This window comes from Balaenoptera ricei, chromosome 13 (genome assembly GCF_028023285.1).
Source record: "Balaenoptera ricei isolate mBalRic1 chromosome 13, mBalRic1.hap2, whole genome shotgun sequence".
Classification (NCBI taxonomy): Eukaryota; Metazoa; Chordata; class Mammalia; order Artiodactyla; family Balaenopteridae; genus Balaenoptera; species Balaenoptera ricei.
The window spans coordinates 8359155-8378068 of NC_082651.1; the positions used below are offsets into that span (position 1 = coordinate 8359155).

The window sequence follows — 18914 nt, forward strand, 5'->3', positions numbered from 1 at the left end:
GAAATCTCCCTCCGGAGGACACTGCTATTTAACTCAGAGGAATAGCCCTTTGTCCTGTGACTTTTATGGGGGTTTTTTCTTCAATAGCTTTTGCAGAATTGTAACCATTCAAGACTGGATGCTCCTTGGAGTCTGTGCTATCACTCATATCCAGGCTTGGGGGCTTTCATATAGGAAAGGATTTACCTGCAGTCATTCAGGTGTCTGGTCCAGATATGCACTCGGAAAGTTTTGTTTGTGTTTGTGTTTTTCCAAATCTTCTCCAAGTGGGGCCGGTTATCTCAGAAGCACAGATTTTCTCAGGAGACTATCTTAACCTCTTGTTTCTACTGGAGCAAAATCATTTGCAGGAATTCAGTGCCCCTGGGCACTTGCAGTTCCATGCTGACCAGATCTTTAGCCAGCAAGTTGTGCCGAGTGAAACAAGAAGCAGACCAGGGACTTTCCTGGTGGTCCAGTGGTTAAGACTCCGCGCTTCCACCCAAGGGGCATGGGTTCGATCCCTGGTCACAGAACTAAGATCTTGCATGCCACGCGGTGCAGCCAAGAAGAAAAAAAAACAAAGAAGTAGACCAGACGGTTTCTGAAATGTCACCAGACATGGTCCTCTTCACATAGAAAAGTGCTAGAGTGTGGGTTAGCCAGAATCTCTCTCTGTGGAGATCTGATTCAGCAACATGTTTCTGGGTACCTCTCCTTTCTACCTGGACTTCATTCTTAGAAGTCCAAGGCAGTTGAAGGAAGAGGGTGTGATTACATGTTATATGTGAAAACATTTTCAGGTGTAAACCATCAAGCAGTGGTCACTTGAGAGGTGAAAATCCTAATACCAATAATAAAACAATCAGTATTGCTTCAGCTTTTCTCTTATGTTATATAATTGGTTTGCAAACTGCAATTATGAGACTCTTACCTAACCATGACAAACCTATTTTTACCTTCAAATATTGCTACTTTGTCTGACTAAAAGAGATGTTTTGCGAAAACAGAAAGCCAGACTTAGATTTTGGTTCTTCATGCACAGGTTGCATTATTTTAACAAAACTATCAAAATAGTTACGTTACTTGCATCTTGTCTTTAAGCAAAAACAAAGTAACATTTGTATTCCACAACCTGGGCTCTGGTTGCATTAGTAAGAACCAACCACCTACTGAGGCAGTGACGTTGACAATGTAAACACAGAACAAAGCGGGTCTCTGGATAACATCTATTTAGCTGCTGAATTAAACCAACCGCTAACCTAATAAACTGCCGGAATTTAAAAAAAAAAAGAAAGAAAGAAAAAGTAAATGGGACTCCACCAAAGCATCGTATGAAGGTAAAGTAAGGATTCTGTTAAAAGCTCCAAAAGGCATTCGGCAAACCCACCAAAGTGGGGAGTGAGCAATCCCCGTGTCCACGTGCTCTGCCAAAGATGAGAGTTATTACTGGGCCATCATCATCTTGGCTGTGCTCAGAGTCTGGCCTGTACTGAAATAGCACTGTGAGAAGAGTTGCAGGAGTGTATGGCTGACCAAAGCCCTGAGGAGCAGGCCAGAAAGCCAGGCAGCCACGTAGAAGCTGCGGGGCCTGGATTGCATCACCCTGCACTCTCCAACTTTAGCCTCCCATTCCCAAGAACCAGGAATTGCAATCCATGCACTACCTGTAGCGTGTCTCCAGGCAGCTCAGCTATCATTAGTTGGTTCTTCTTGCTTGCTTTCAACGTGAAGTTGACAAGCACGTGCACGCGCACACACGCACGGGCGCGCGCGCACACACACGGACTCATTCACATGGAAGGTGTTACTGCCTTGCCAGCGCTCTGCCCCAGAATCCAAAAGCTGCTGCCATTCTCACAGATCTGAGAGTTGACAGCCGAGCTTGGATCTTTCACCTTCATCCAACAGCACCAGACCTGACTCAGGCAGGCACTTCCTTTACATGTGTAGTCCCGTCATAGTGAGCCCTGGAGGTAAAAAGAATTCTTCCCCGGGAGTTTCGGGCAAGCTCTAAATGACCCATATGCTTCTGCCTATAAACCGCTTGAGGAATCAAGATTAGTCTCAAAAACCTAAAGCCGTCCTGTCTTCTTTGCAGACATCTAAGAGACGACTCCTTGCTGCTTCTGCATTAGCATACCCAGAGGAAGCTTGCCCCCGTGTCTGTTTACGTCTGCTCAGTATCCCATCAGTTGTCTTGGCTGGGATTGGCAGAATCCAAAATGTATCTGGTCCCCTTCCCTTCAGTCTCTGCCCTGAATAGTCCACAACCCGGCAGAGGCAGGACCGGGGTGCTCTGTGGTACTTCACTGGCCTGGTTCCCTTACTTACCGACTCTGACCATGAGCAAGCCAACTTCACTAAACCTCTGTTCCAATATCTTAATGTCAGTAGACAAAAATGCTAAAGTAGATTAATAGAAAATATTTTAAAAACAAACCACCCAATCAAAATATGGGCAGAAGATCTAAATAGACATTTCTCCAAAGAACACATACAGATGGCCAAGAGGCCCATGAAAAGATGCTCATCGTCGCTCATTATTAGAGAAATGAAAGTCAAAACTACAATGAGGTATCAGCTCACCTTACCCTGGTCAGAATGACCATCGTTAAAAAATCTACAAATAATAAATGCTGAAGAGGGTGTGGAGAAAAGGGAACCATCCTACACTGTTTGTGGGAATGTACATTGGTGTAACCACTATGGAGAACAATATGGAGGTTCCTTAAAAAACTAAAAATAGAGTTACCATATATCCAGCAATCCCACTCCTGAACATATATCTGGAAAAGGTGAAAACTCTTAATTCGAAAAGATATATTCTCCCCAATGTTCATAGCAGCACTATTTACAACAGCCAAGACATGGAAGCAACCTAAGTGTCCATCAGTAGATGAATGGATAAAGACGATGTGGTACATACATACAATGGAATACTACTCAGACATAAAAAATACTGAAATAACGCCATTTGCAGCAACATGAATGGACCTAGAGATTATCATACTGAGTGAAGTAAATCAGACAAAGACAAATATTATATGATATCATTTATATGTGGAATCTAAAAAATAATACAAATGAGTTATTTACAAAACAGAAACAGACTCACAAACATAGGAAACAATCCTGTGGTTACCAAAGAGTAAGGGGGGAAAGAGAAATTAGTAGTATGGGATTAACAGATACTCGCCACTATGTGTAAAATAGATGGGCTTCCCTGGTGGCACAGTGGTTAAGAATCCGCCTGCCAATGCAGGGGACACAGGTTCGAGCCCTGGTCCAGGAAGATCCCACATGCCACGGAGCAACTAAGCCCACGTGCCACAACTACTGAGCCTGCACTCTAGAGCCCACGTGCCACAACTAGTGAAGCCCGCGTGCCTAGAGCCTGTGCTCCGCAACGAGAAGCCACTGCAGTGAGAAGCCCACGCACCACAACGAAGAGGAGCCCCCGCTCGCTGCAACTAGAGAAAGCCCGCACACAGCAACGAAGACCCAACGCAGCCAAAAATAAAATAAATAAATTAAAAAAAATAAAATTAAATAGATGAACAACAAGGATATACTGTATAGCACAGGGAACTATATTCAATATCTTGTAATAACCTATAATGAAAAGGAATCTGAAAAAAATATATATACACATGTGTGTATATATTTATATATACATATATGGCTGAATCACTTTGCTGTACGCCTGAAACTAACACAATGTTGTAAATCACCTATACTTCAATTTAAAAAAGAAAGTATTTTATATTACAATAAATAGATATTAGTGTAAAACCATTAAACTGTACATTTTAACATCTTCCCCCCTCCCTCCGTCCTCTTCCCCTTCTCCCCAGAAATGTTCTTTATTTACATTGCTGGAACTTTTTTTAGGCTTATAGGTAATAAAAGGAGAGGAGTACAGGAAGAAGCCAGAAAATTGATTTATCTAAGCAAAGGCAAGGAGCTAATGATAGAAGAATAGATCTAGAAGTCAGAGGAGGAAGTGAGGATGGTGAGCTGGCAATTTAGGGGAGAGAGTAAGGAGGGGGGAAGGAGGCAGAGAGAGGAGAAGAAAGATTAGTAATTTACCACCTGCCCAGCAGGGGTCACATAGAGTAAAATAGTTCCTTATATAGTACCTCGATAGAAGCTTTTAGTGAAAAATGCCACAAGGAAAAAGGTGAATTTCTTAGAAGGAAGCCAGTACATAGAGAGTGCCATTTTGATTTTTAACAAAATAATAGTTCAGCAAAGATTTGTCAGATCCTCTTATCTAAAAGGGTAATTGGCAATTGAAGGGTGATGCCTGTTTAAAAGCAAAAGACTGCCTTGTTCATTTATTTAAAAAAAATATTTTTTTAAAAAAAATTGTAATTGTACTAACAGAAGCTTGAATAAACTTTAGAATCTGTTAAAGACTAAAGCCCGGTTGTCCCATCCTCTGACACAAATCGTTTTTGGAATGAGACCAAATTGAATGAATGAATGAGATAAAAGCTAATCCATCATTCCTCAGGGATTCAGGAAGGGCACCATTTATGGCTTGGTGACCTAGTGACATTATATTCGTCAAGCATTTATGTGCCTTGTGCTATTGGTTAGACCTTGTACCAAACATTGTTCCGTCATGTAACTGGTACCCACTTCCTATTCTCAAGCAGCTGGTATCTAGCCTCCCTAAGTCCAGTCCTTTATGGGGTAAATATTCCAGATGACCAGGTAGAAGAAGCTACTTGCCATGGGACAGTGATGCCACAGCTCTTGAAGCGCAAGTTGCTCCCCAGGACCTGGCCTGGGGCTGAATGTCACCCAGCACACTTCTCCCTCCCAGCACCCACACTAATAGCCTCATGCACGGCCATGGATCTTCCTGCCACCACCCGCCCACTTCAGACTGACCTCTGACCACCTCCACGCCAGCCACCCCTGGTGCACAGACAGCCTCCAGGAATCCACGGGGATCCTCTGACCCATCGTGTTGCCCTCATGGCAGTCAGTATGGCCCATCACTCAGGGTGCCTCATACCATCCAGACCCTCAGTGGGGCCCCCGCCTGCTGGGAGGACTCTGACATCAGTCACTGTGGGTGAGGGACAGCCCCCGGGGCATGTACTCACACCATCCCCACACCTTCCCTTCTTTCTCCTAGCTCATAGCAGCTGCCCCCAAGTTTTCTGTTTTGATGGCAAAAGCCTCCAGGGCCTGGAAGCAGAAGGGGCCACATGGTAGATGTCACCAATTATTCATAGTGTTATCTCTAGAATAAAATGTCCTGGAAATGCCCAGTGAAGACAAGAGTGCCTCCCTTAATAATCCCTCTCAGAAGATTTGAGTTGCCAAATTTGGACAGACCCCAACCTCAAATAATGCCCCCAAATCAGTCAATTGGAACCGGAATCCGAATTATGAGATAATGTTATCCAGCAAACCATCTGGTGTCATCGACTTTAATCAGCACTTCCCATAGGATATACTAGGTACTAATAAATGTCTGTTATTGTCTTTATCAAATTTCTGGTAGACATATGCAAATCCAAGCCACACAGTTAAAATAAAACAACCAGTCAAAATTTCTCTAAAGAGAAATGTGTACCCTAGTTTTTCAAGATAGTAAAATAGAGAAAGAATATACAGCTAAGGGGGAAAAAATGTATTTCAACAAAGCTCTGAAATTGGAGCCATGGCAGTTAGTAACATTTGTTATCACCAGAAGTTACCTACTCACATCCTACTGGCGAATCACACGGCAGGTGCTGTCCGTCAGCAGGAAGCTCTTTCCGGTGGAAGGAGGATGAGCTGGGATCTCTGCCTTCAGTGATCTTCAAGGAACTTGAATTTTTAGCCAAGACTAAAATTTCCATGAAGCAGATGGCAAGCTCCCCAGGAAAGAATAGAACCCAGCGCTAAGCCATGTTCTAGACCAGGAGCTCTGAGAGCAGAGGGTCAGCAAGAGCTTGAGCTGTCGAGGCAAGCTTCATGAAAAGGACCTTGGGTTGTAGGCAGACTCTAAAGAGAAAGAGGACGAACTGGAGAGAGAACAGGAGAAGTGCTGGCTTGATTTAAAGGGACACCAAGGGCTTCCCTGGTGGCGCAGAGGTTAAGAATCTGCCTGCCAATGTAGGGGACACGGGTTCGAGCCCTGGTCTGGGAAGATCCCACATGCCGCGGAGCAGCTAGGCCCGTGAGCCACAACTACTGAGCCTGCGCGTCTGGAGCTTGTGCTCCGCAACAAGAGAGGCTGCGATAGTGAGAGGTCCGCGCACCGCGATGAAGAGTGGCCCCCGCTTGCCACAGCTAGAGAAAGCCCTCGCACAGAAACGAAGACCCAACACAGCAAAAATAAATAAATAAATGAATTCTTTTAAAAAAAGAAAAATACTGGGAAAGTATGTTTAACGAAAAAAACTAAAACATTTATTTTAAAAAAATAAAATTTAAAAAATTAAAAAAATAAGGAGACACCAAGAGTCGCGGTGATTTGTCCACAGCTGACCCCTGTTCAGCTGTTTGCTTTCATTACTGGCAGGTTCCTCAGCCCCTGAATTTCTGTCCTCTCATCCTGATCTTGTTTATACTTGTAGAGTCATCTTTATTAGAATGACCATACATTGTGCCCCAAAAAAGCAGGGTTTTCTCCCCTTGTCCCTGACTCCCACCTGGTTAGCACCCCCTTTCACTCTCAGAACTGTTCTTATTTGGATGATAAATTATATTGTCCTCCCTGACTCTGCCTGACCCCTGTAGAGTACTGGATAAGGTCAAAGTCCACTGAACAAAATGCTTCCTAGACAGCATTTCTAGGAATCCGAAAACGCAAAGTACTCATGATTGAGAAAAAAAAAAAAAAAGACCAGAAATAGACTCTTTCCTTTGTCTTACAAATGTTGCTAAATGGGTTGTAAAGCACCAAATGGATGCTCACAACATAAAAAGTTAAGACACTCATCAACTGGGACCAAAATGAAAAACAACAGCATAAAAGTTAACGAAACATGAAATATGCTAATAGAGGTAGAAGGAAATTAAACAGGGAAATAAGTTAATAAATAACAAGTCTTAACTTGAAGAAGAATGACAAGAAAAAAGTAAGGCCTTACCAGCCAGAATTCCTAGAAAGACAGGCGTGTCCATATAAATTTCACAGGCTTCTTCCAATAACAGCAAAACACAAATGAAGTAAGATTAGCTGTGATAGTATTTATTCAGGTAATTAAATGTGGAGACAGTGTCCTAACACAGGTGAAGCAATGTGATTACAATCACTGCTGCAGTGATACCTCCTTGACTGTCAGTGTCATAAACCTGATACTGTGTGTAGCACAGATGGAGGTCAGTCCCACATGGAGTGCAGAAACAAAGGTGTGTTCTAACCAGCTGTACCCTGGATCTTCTTCTCTTAGAACAATAGCAAAATGTAGATCCAGAAAATCAAGCCATCTATCTTCTTCTTATGACTGTCGTTTGTCAAAAACATATGGATGGGGGCTTCCCTGGTGGCGCAGTGGTTGAGAATCTGCCTGCTAATGCAGGGGACACGGGTTCGAGCCCTGGTCTGGGAAGATCCCACATGCCGCGGAGCAGCTAGGCCCGTGAGCCACAATTACTGAGCCTGCGCGTCTGGAGCCTGTGCTCTGCAACAAGAGAGGCCGCGATAGTGAGAGGCCCGCGCACCGCGATGAAGAGTGGCCCTCGAAAAACACAAAAACAAAACCAAAAAAACATATGGATGTTGTGTACTTAATTGTCATTTAACAGCTTTAATCTCATAAATCCAACCATCTGTTTAACATCTGCACTTGACTTCCCATAAACAACTTGAACTTCACACACCCAAACTTTTTTGGGGGGCAAGGGAGAGATCATAGCATTTTGGAAATACAGTTTTTAAAGGTTACTTTCCACTTACAGTTATTACAAAATATTGGCTATATTCCCCCCATGTTATACAATAAATCCTTGAGCCTATCTTATACCCAGTACTTTGTACCTCGCACTTCCCCACCCCTGTTATGCCCCTCCCCGCCCCCCCCTCTGGTAACCACTAGTTTGTTCTATATCTGTGAGTCTGTTTCTTTTTTGTTATATTCACTAGTTTCTTGTATTTTTTAGATTCCACATATAAGTGAGATCATACAGTATTTGTCTTTCTCTGGCTTACTTCACTAAGCATTAATGCCCTCCAAGTCCATCCATGTTGCTGCAAATGGCAAAATTCTTCTCTTTTTTATGGCTGAGTAGTATTCCATTGTATATACATAACACATCTTCTTTATCCATTCATCTGTTGATGGTCACTTAGGTTGTTTCCATGTCTTGGCTGTTGTAAATAATGCACCTGTGAACACTGGGGTGTATGTGTCTTTTCAAATTAGAGTTTTGTACACACCCAAACCTAAACTCTGCCTTTGTCTTCTCCTGCACCCATCTTGCCCATCAGTGGCTCTCGATCTGTACAAGGTGCTCAAGCCAGGAACCTGGGACTCATTCCTGACGCCTCCCCCACTTCCCACGTTCAATCAATCACCAGTTCCTTCAACCCTACCTCCAAAATGTAGCACGAACTTTCTCCATCTCCACCGCTACTGTGCACTTCTCTCGCCTGGATCACTGCAAGTGACCTTCAACTTTGTCCCTTCCTGCCGCAATCCATTCAACACACAAAGGCCAGAAGGGAATTTGAAAAGTGTAAGTCAGGGCTTTGCTGGTGGCACAGTGGTTAAGAATCCACCTGCCAATGCAGGGGACACGGGTTCGAGCCCTGGTCCGGGAGGATCCCACATGCCGTGGAGCAGCTGGGCCCGTGCACCACAGCTGCAGAGCCTGCGCTATAGAGCCCAAGAGCCACTACTGCTGAGCCCCCATGCTACAACTACTGAAGCCCGCGTACCTAGAGCCTGTGCTCTACAACAAGAGAAGCCCCCACAATGAGAAGTCCTTGCACCGCAATAAAGAGTAGCCCCTGCTCGCCGCAACTAAAGCCCACGCGCAGCAAGGAAGACCCAATGTAGCCATAAATAAATAAATGAATGAATGAATAAATAAATAAATAAATAAAAGTGTGAGTCATATTGCCTCACTCCCTACTCTTTTTTTTTTAATTATATAGAGTCACCAGAAGTTGCAAAGAATGTACAGGCAGGTCCCATATATCAGGGGTCCACGGCCTGTTATGAACCAGGCCGCACAGCAGGAGGTGAGCGGCGGGCAAGCGAGCACACCTTCATCTGCCGCTCCCCATCACTGCCCATTGCTCATATTACCGCCTGAACCATCCCCCCCGCCCCCGGTCCTTGGCAAAATTGTCTTCCATGAAACCAGTCCCTGGTGCCAAAAAGGTTGGGGACCTCTGCCATATATCCTTCGCCCAGCTTCCCCTCATGTAAACTTTTCAGTGACTTCTTATTGCTGTGGATAATGTCCAAAATCCTTAACTTGACCTCCAAAGCCCTTGGGACCTGCCGCTGTCCCCACCGCTCACTGACCTCCCCGAGAGCAACCTTCCTGTAGTTCCTCCACTGACCAGAGATCTAGGCCTGCCTCGGGCCTCTGCTCCCAAACACTTTTCCCTTCCTTCCTTCCGCATTCCTACTTCTCTCATTCAGTAGCTCTTCTTTGCCCTCCTTGTGGCAGCTTTGTTATCCCTTCCTTAGAGAACCTTCCTTGAGCACTCATTCCAAATGAGGTCCCTTCACATTCTGGTTCACAGCACTTGTCCTCTTTGGTCATAGCCCTTGTCTAGATCCAGGATCTAGAATGCTTGTGTGTGTTTAACTTTTCATGTCTGGCTCACGTGTAAACTCCAGGTACAATGTGGCAAAAGCTTTGTCCGTTTTTTGTTGTTTTTTTTTTTTTTTTAATAAGTTTTTTTTTTTTTTATAAGTTTTTTTGTTTGTTTGTTTTTTTATTTATGGCTGTGTTGGGTCTTCGTTTCTGTGCGAGGGCTTTCTCTAGTTGCGGCAAGCGGGGGCCACTCTTCATCGCGGTGCGCGGGCCTCTCACTATCGCGGCCTCTCTTGTTGCGGAGCACAGGCTCCAGACGCGCAGGCTCAGTAATTGTGGCTCACGGGCCTAGTCGCTCTGCGGCATGTGGGATCTTCCCAGACCGGGGCTCGAACCCGTGTGCCCTGCATTGGCAGGCAGGTTCTCAACCCCTGCGCCACCAGGGAAGCCCTTGTTGTTTTTTTTTTAAGAATTTATTTATTTATTTATGGCTGTGTTGGGTCTTCGTTTCTGTGCGAGGGCTTTCTCTAGTTGCGGCGAGCAGGGGCCACTCTTCATCGCGGTGCGCGGGCCTCTCACTATCGCGGCCTCTCTTGTTGCGGAGCACAGGCTCCAGACGCGCAGGCTCAGTAGTTGTGGCTCACGGGCCTAGTTGCTCCGCGGCATGTGGGATCCTCCCAGACCAGGGCTCGAACCCGTGTCCCCTGCATTGGCAGGCAGACTCTCAACCACTGCGCCACCAGGGAAGCCCGCTTTGTCCGTTTTGACTGTCACCCAAGCAGAGCCCAGCCCCTGCACTTGATAGGTACAGCAGATGGCTTTATGGAGCTGTCAACGTGGTGTTTCTGTTTCTATCAAGTAAGAAAGAAACTGGATTATGCTAAGACCCCTCTGAATTCTAGCCTCTTCCCTTTGCTTTCTCCCCCTCCAATATCCATGAACTTGTTCTACACTCGACCCAGTTACAGTAAGGGCACTTAATTTCCTCTTTGATTTCCCCTCAATAACAGATTGTGACTGGTAATTCATTTAGCGTATGTTGAAACCTGCAAGTCTACTGATTAGGTTCCCAAGCACCCAGCTTGCTGTAATAAAGACAGAGAAAAGATGTCATCTCTCAAAGAGAACCTGGAAAATAATTATTTCTGGCAGAAAACTTGTTTTGTCTCACAGACTTACCCTTCAGAGTCATTCATGAATGAGTAATGAACTCAGGAAAGATCAGTGACGCATTGTCTTAAGGCTCTCAATCTATTTTGCTGAGAACTGAATAAAAAGAAAGTTACGTGAGGAGATGATTTAGAAAGAGAAATATGGTTGCTGTAACGTACAAGTCTTGAAAGAAGGAAATTGGGCAATTCATCTAGTTTTCTATGAGTAGTTTTTCAGGTTTCAATCATGAGTCACCTAAGTAATTTTTTTCTCTGCTATTTAATTCCAGTGTTTATTTATTTTATTATTTTCCAACAGTAAAATAAAATAGTGTGCAACAGCCAAAGTTTATTTTAAGAGAGGAGCCAGTAAGAAAAAGTTGGTGGTCTTTGCTTTGGTATATAACATACAGTTTTAATGCCGTAAGTTTTTTTTTTTTTCCTCAAGGAGTTATTTAAAACACTTAATATATTCTCGTCTCCTTTTTGATGGATAAGTCCTCCTCTGTAAAGTTTTGAATGATGTAGAATAACAACAAATTAAATAGAACAATCAAAAGCAGGCATTAAAAATAGTAGTGCAGGCAGTCGTGTGGCAGATTGAAGAGTGAGGGTCACAGAAAGACATTGCTTGGTGACTGGCTAGATGCATGATGTCTAAGCCCGGAAGGACCTTTTGGTCCCAGCATCATGTCCATCTGCTAAAGGAAAGCAGCCCCTGTTCCCAGCTTCCAACTCAGCTTACATTAGAGGACTCACCAACGTCAGTCCTATGGAGTTATTCTCAGCAGGTACCACCACCTGGGATGCATCAATTCGCAGGCATTCTAGTGACGGTTGGGCATCTCAGTTTCTTGTTTTGGATTTGTTTTGCTTTGCTTTTGCTTCTTAAATCATCTTCTTATAGACTGCACATCAACAAGCGCTGTGTCTCCTTATCAGAAAAGTCAGCGGGAAGTATTTGCAGGCAGGAGAGAAGAGAATCAATAGACTTTAAAAAAAAATTGACATCCAGGGCTGGGCGAAAATTCAGATGCCATGTGAGAGATTCCTGTTGACCTTTTAGTCACATCTCCTGATTTTTGTCATTCCAGGAGTCTGTCTCCAGTGCCTCCTGCTGAGATGATAAGAGACTGTGCTGATAATATGTGCCATCTTCCCTTTGGGGAGTTCCAAATACTTTTTGTATATTTAGCCAAACATATTGTATATTTACTAGAGAGTGAAGTTCTTTTCAAGGATAACTGCGGAAAATGGAAAGCCATCTTGCTGAGGGAGGGAGAACGCTTTAGGAGATGAACCTGGGAACAACGACAGCTGCCTGTCACCTGCTGGGTGCTTTTTGTGAACGTGCTCCTGGGGTGGCCCTCGGGAGAGCGCAGACAAAGGAGAGAGAGGAGAGGGCAGGGAGTGCTGTCCAGGCCCTCCTCGGCTTCTCACCTCTTCCCCCTGCCACGTTCAACTCCCTCAGGTGTCCCCGCAAAGAGAAAGCACTGTAGTTATTCTTCTTTTCTATCTTGAACGAATAATGTGACACTAGAATGCCAGGTCACTTGGGCTGTCATTCCCTGGAATCCAGGGAGGAGGGAGGGGACCCCTGTCCCTTGGATTGTCCACAGTAGCCTGGACCTTGACTGGCTCCCTCAGCCTCCATTTGGGGAAGGAAAGGGTAGTTTGGAAACTGAGGCCTGGGTCGAGGACCAGACTCCAGGTCCATAATATAAATGAAAGGCAGAACCTGTCCCAGAATGTAAGACTCTCAATTCCCTGTTCAACAGATTTTATGCTTTTTCCTAACTCACTGTGGTTGCGTCTCTTGTGGAATTATCTAAGTTTCTCTGACTAATTTATTTTCCATTCGTGGCGCCAGGCCCAGGAGCTCATGTTCCCTGGGTTCTTTCTTTCAGATCTGCCTTTCATTGCTACTTTGCTGCAGCATCTCCACAGAGACACCCTTGTCATTTGAAGGGGACAGTTCCTGATTGTACAAGGGGACCTTCCGGACGTTTGGAAAGTGTTAGCATCCCTGGGGCCAGGCACTAACTGCCAGTAGTGATCCCCTCATGAGTGTGACATGCAGAAACACCCCGACTCAATTCCAGACGCTCCTGGGGTTGGCGGGAGGGTAGCCCAGGTGAGAACCACTGCCAGGGGCTTGGACAGGCCCTTTCTCCACCGTCTAGTGCAGGACCACCGGTGCCTCTTCTCGCCTGACCACATTTCAGTGGGAAGGATCCCCTAAGTGATTCATTCGTTGATGTTTACTCTGCAGATACTTCCAGAGCACCTGCTAACAGCTCCACACCCTGTTTGAGGAGCTGTAGATCCACCAGCCATTAGTCACCACTCATGTCTGCCCCTTCCTAGCTCTGTCCTACCTTCATCTTTTTATTTGCATGTTACTTCGTAAATGTCTACCAGTCATCCCTGGACCTCTATTCTGACTCCCTACCTGGGGGCTCAGCTTGTCCAGGACAATGACCACTTCTGCTTTTGCTTTTTTCCTCCTGAGACCCCAGAGCAATCATCTTCATGTAGTAGGAATTCAGTAAGTGTTGGTCTGACTGCCTGATCCAAGGATATGAAACTATCACCAAGGGTGTATTTCTTTTCTGTAATAGAGATAATGGTTCTGATGTGTCATTTTTTTCTAATCTGAAGATTCTATTTTGTCCGCCACCCACTTGTGATGAGGAATAGCGTGGGAAACATTGGTGTCCCTGGTAAACAGTAAATTTGACATACGTCGTGTCCAAGGTGAAGATGGACTGTGGACACTCCTTATTTCCTGCATGCACCGTGAGGAAGCCCTGGTCTTCGAGGCCATGCTTTGATCCCCTCCCAATTATGACTTCTCAGTCAGAGAAGTCTTTTTCTGCCTTCCGTAGATTCAGAGTCCTTGGCGGCATAAGGCAAACAGACAAAAAAATAGGACAGACAGACGAAAGGAAAGTGAGTGCAAAACTGGGAGAATCTGAGGGAGGCTTTCTTATTTCCTTTTTTCTTTTAATTTTTATATTATGGAAAATTTCAAACACACAAAAATTCCCAGAATACTGTACTATTCCCCCAGTGTTCTTGTCACCTAGCTTCAACAGTTATCAACCCAAGTCCATCTCATTTCATTTATATGCCTACCTACCCTCTCTTCCCTCCAATTGTATTATTTTAAATCCCAGCATCGTGTAATTGTATTCATAAATATTTCAATATGAATCTCTAAAAGACTCTCTATAAAAACATTGCCACAGTTATGTTACTGTGTCTAAAACATAGCAACGATCTCCTAATATCATCACATAGCCAGTCAGTGTTCCAATATCCAATTGTGATGCTTTTATCAATAAATCTGAAAACCAGGTCCAAAATTATACCTTCATAAGAAAAGAAGCTGCAAAGGAACCAAAACAGATCTTTTCCTTACAGGAAAGTAGAATAAAGCAATGGTAAAAGTGAATTCCGGAAGTAAAAATGACATAGGTCCGATCAGTACCACGTCTCCTGAGACGTGTCCAACCTCACCTGTGGAGTATGTCCAGTCTCCTCAAGCTCGCCCCCTGGTGGCAGGTGTGATTCCCGTAACTCTTCAGAAATGTTCGTTTCCTAACACGAGAGGATTCTCTACTGTGTTACTAGTAGTTTCATATTTGGCCACCTGGCAGAAGTGTGGGTGACACAGGGTTTCTTTTTAAGTATTGATCGAGCACGTAATTTTAAAGTCAGAATATTAAATAAACATCTCTGCCCTTTCTTCCAGCAGGCAGCCCAGAGAACGGCTCTCCACGCTCTGTCTGACAGGTACATTTTGTCATTTTTATGAACTATAAATTGCTTTATGAAACATTGAGCCCTATTTACTGTGGCATATAATTCATAATCGGATTTTGTCCCTAAAGTATCTGTGAACTGGGATGTTAAACATTTTGCATGCTTCAATTTGTCATGCATGTGTGGAGTTTATTACTGCAAAAATCGCCGTGTTGTATTTCATAGAAAGTATGAAGAATCCCTTGTTGTACAATGAAACAGGAGACAAGAAACTTGGAGGGAAAGTCCTGAATGGTGCAGTAAATTCTGAACTTTGGAACTGGTTGAGATCTAAGCTCATTTTTCAACAATAAGTACTTCATTTATTCTGGGATGTTTTCTTCAGACTTTTTTCCCACATCATTTCCCTGAGAGCTATCTGTCTTCTGATGAGATTCTCTCTCGAAATTTACTTTATGCGCGGAACCCAGTTCATGGTGCTGCATGCCTGACTTTTTACTCCTTGCTCTGGCTTGTTTTTTCTAACTTGTGTTATTGAATGAGATATGTAAAGCTAATCAGTAAACGTATTCCAGCTGTATTTCACGTCTTCCTTTGCCTATAAGACTGTTCGAAAATATTTGAATGGGGATATATAAAGTTACTTTCTAGAATAGACCAGACCATCTCTTGGTTTGAGTTGGTTTTTGATTTCTCATTTGCCAAAAAGTGTGTGTGTGTGTGTGTGTGTGTGTGTGTTTTAAAGAACCATCAGGAGGTAAAGATGAAGCTTTGTTTTCTCTCCACAAGTGAGGTTCTCACAGGGCTGGAAACAGCCGAAGGAGCTGTTCACCTCAGCGGGCTGGCAGGCCTCTCGGCATTGTCTAGCTACCACCACCCCCCTCCCTTCCTTCCCAGTTCTTTTCTGTGGAATGAGCAATAATTGACTGTGTAAACCAGCTCAGTTCAATGCTTCTCCAAGGTAAAACCTGTCACTTAGGCGAATTATCTGTGCTCATGGGTGAAAAGCGTTTTCTCGATGGTGGCAGGCTGAGCCCAAGTGTTTTGATTCCAATTGAAAAGCCTTCCCCATGACAACCACACAAGCCTGTGGGCTCTAAGAGTGGCTGCCACGTGATCTTCTGGGGTTGCTTCTGGGATTTTCACAAAAGCTGATAACTGTACTGCTTCTGAGTCTGTTGGTAGAAAGAAGAGAGACTCTGGATCAAAACACACTTAAAATCTGACACATTAATTCTTTTCCTCTACATATTTCTTCTTTCCCTTTGACTTTTCTTCTTCCGTGATTCCTTCAACAAAATGCATTGAGAAGCAAGAGAAAGCCCTCAGTTGACAATATTATGCCTCTGCCAATGGCGACGAGGTTTCTTTTTGGGGTGATAAAAATGGTGTAAAATTAGATTATGGTGAAGACTTCACAACCCAGTAAATATACTAAAAACAATTGAATTGCATGCTTTAAATGGGTGAGCTTTATGGTATATAAATTACATTTCAACGTGTGTGTGTAATATACACAATGTGTGTGTAAATGTAATATAAATTACATTTCAGTGCTACATATCTAGACACAAAATATCTTTATAGCCTTTGGTAGAATGAATCAAGAACCATTTTTAAAAACATGGACTCCCCTTGAAGACATGATTGTAGGTACAAAGACAAGTCATCAGAAACTAGGACTGGTATATTCTAAGGCTTCTCCCCAAAAGATACATGACTTTGTCCTGGGTAGAAAATGTGCATAGATTTTCATGATGAGCAACGCTATTACCTTTGACATTTTCTGATCTTCTCTCAAAAACCCCTCCTGAAGCCCAATAATTAATTGACTAGTAAGTTAGTATCTTAGCCCTTGTTCTTATATAACCACTTAATGCAGATACTGTGAGGGAAAAAAAGTTCATTCCCTAGAAACAGAAAAACAGAGGTTCCCATTGTCACTGCTCTTCTAACAAATTTCCCGGTCTTCAGATGTAACTGAGCATTTCCCTCTAACTCTTAACAGTTTTTCTATTCACAATAGGAGGAACTCAGCGCCTTTCAAAGTAATGGGCTGACTTTGCCTACTATTCTAGCAATGCATTTGTGTAAAGCTACTTCTCTGTGCTTTTCCTGTTTTATGTTTTCCATTAATTCAGGACCACATGAGTATTTCCATGAGTGAGAAGTCTCTGTAATTGTTGGGCGATACAATTAAGAACCCTTCTTCAAAATAAGGACTTGTAACACCTACTGAATTAATTGGATTCATGTTTTCTAGTTTCTTAAATTAGAGAATGCTAACTTAACACATGACAGATGTCATTTTCTATCACATTATCTATTCTGTTGAATAAATAGTCTTTTCTAGAAAATGAGGGATGTGGCTTTGGGTCCAACCACCATATTATGACTTGCCTAAAATTCTGTCTGTCCCAAGAACCACCTCAGGTTGGGAAGGGAATTGAGTAAAAATTCCCCTCCAGGTTGTGCCCTTCCCAAGGTAGAGATCTAACCCCAGTATCTCTGGCTACTTACAGCCTGGTGGTAATCTATTATACATTCATTAACACAGACTCTTCTGGTTTCCTAAACTCTTTTTTCAGCCCGTTATTACCTCTTGATATAAAATTCCATAATGATTAGGCAGCAATTTTGTTTCTGTCCGAGAAAAAGAAGGAGCACTTTTCAGGCCTTCAAAGTTGCTTCCTGAGTTCTGTGATTCTGGAGTTGGACAGAAAGCCCATGCTGGCTTGAGTCAGGCTACCATGTGACGCTGAGGTGTCCCACTGGCTTGCTCCTCTCTGGGCCTGTGTCACTTCCATTTAACCTAATAACTGCCTAAGTACCTGGTGAACACAGGACGTGTGATCCAGGAGGAGAGCTGTTTTGTCTCAAGATGTACAGCTTGATGATGAAATGGGATTCACTTGACTGGGATGGTAGGGGGGATGTGAGTTTACACTGTAGGAAGCCAGTTGTCCTCTGCTTCCCCGTAAGAAAGCCTACCTTCGAGGCTTGGGGACCTGGCCTAATGGGACTAGATATAGGGAAAAGGGGTGTCGTTTCCCTCTATGAGGGCAGATAGAAATCTCATCCCCGTGGGGTGTCAGAGGGTAGAGGATATCCAGACATCTTCTGAAGGTCAGTCTTGTCTGTCTTTTCATTGCTCCAGCTTCCTGGTTTCCAGGGGTGTTCCAGCAGAAATCCAGCATCTGACAGTTGAGATTGTAATGCTTTCAAGTTCAGTGAGTCCTCAGTAGTCAATACACAACCTTGATCAATTAAAACTCTGATACTGCCATTACTAAAATAGAAAAAGCATCTGTGGTCACTCCCATAGAAAACCTTTTGCTTCTTTGACTTTGTCTGAGTGATGGGCTTAGTTGATGGTTCAGCCAAAATAGCCCAAACGCTCCACAAATCCAAACAGTATCTCAACAGCGAGGCAAATGTGGGCTTTGGCCCAACTCACCCGTGCCACCTGCAGCAATGGGAAGGATGTGTGAAGGTAGGATGGTGGCTTGGGTTTTATTCTTTGCTACTGCTGCCTGTAGAATTTTTCATCCATCTGTTTTATGCCATTGAGAGGCAGCTGGCCTACCAGAGGCCTGCCAGTGCCCCAAGTAATGAAAAAGCAGGACACCAGGGCAGGAAGAGGTGGCAAAATTCTCAGCAAGGTAAACCAATCAATTACAAGAAAACCTCCCTTTGCAGAAGGGCATACTCCTTTTTTTTTTTTTTTTTTTTTTTTTGGTGGAAAGTAAAATTTGCTTTATTTTGGATGCCGGCAACTGGAGGGAGGTGCAGACGCGTGTCCAAAGGCCGACTCACCCCCCCTGACAACCAGCGGGCAAGAGCTTTCATAGGCGGAGGGAGGGTGCTACACGCAGAAACAGCACAGGCGGCTCTGACCGTCATCGAGAAATTGGTCATTGGTGGTCTGACCAGCACCATCTTGATTGTTTTAGGTACAGTTAACCTTCAGTTCCCGGGCCGGTTTGTTCCCATTTCCTTGAGGCCAATTCTCGGAATTGTGGCAGCTTATGTCATGGCTACAGCTTGGTCATCATGTAGTTAACTTCTTCCACCTGGTGAGGGTTTCAGTATGTGTAAGACAGCTCACAGGATATGGCTCAGAATATTATCCAGAGCCCTTGAGAGGGAAATAAATGTCCTTGACTTTGCTTACTGACTAAACTGTTATCGTTTTGTCCTGTTTGACTGCTTTTCTTTGCTTCTACATTTTCTCACGGCTCTGATTAAACTTATTCTTTGGCTGAAGTTTTTACGCAGACAAAAGACAGGAGG

At 43.9% G+C, this 18914-nt stretch overlaps 1 protein-coding gene across 2 annotated transcripts in view; it reads left to right on the forward strand.

Annotated features, from left to right (window-relative positions):
• Nucleotides 1-18914, forward strand: part of AFF3 (ALF transcription elongation factor 3) — a 562822-nt gene that overhangs the window by 449524 nt on the left and 94384 nt on the right. Inside the window, exon 11 of one of the 2 annotated variants that reach the window (XM_059942557.1) lies at nucleotides 14614-14651. In XM_059942557.1, coding sequence (XP_059798540.1) covers nucleotides 14614-14651 — 38 coding nt within the window. Of the gene's footprint in view, nucleotides 1-14610; nucleotides 14652-18914 lie in introns of both variants that reach the window. The other variant, XM_059942558.1, reaches the window with a different exon arrangement.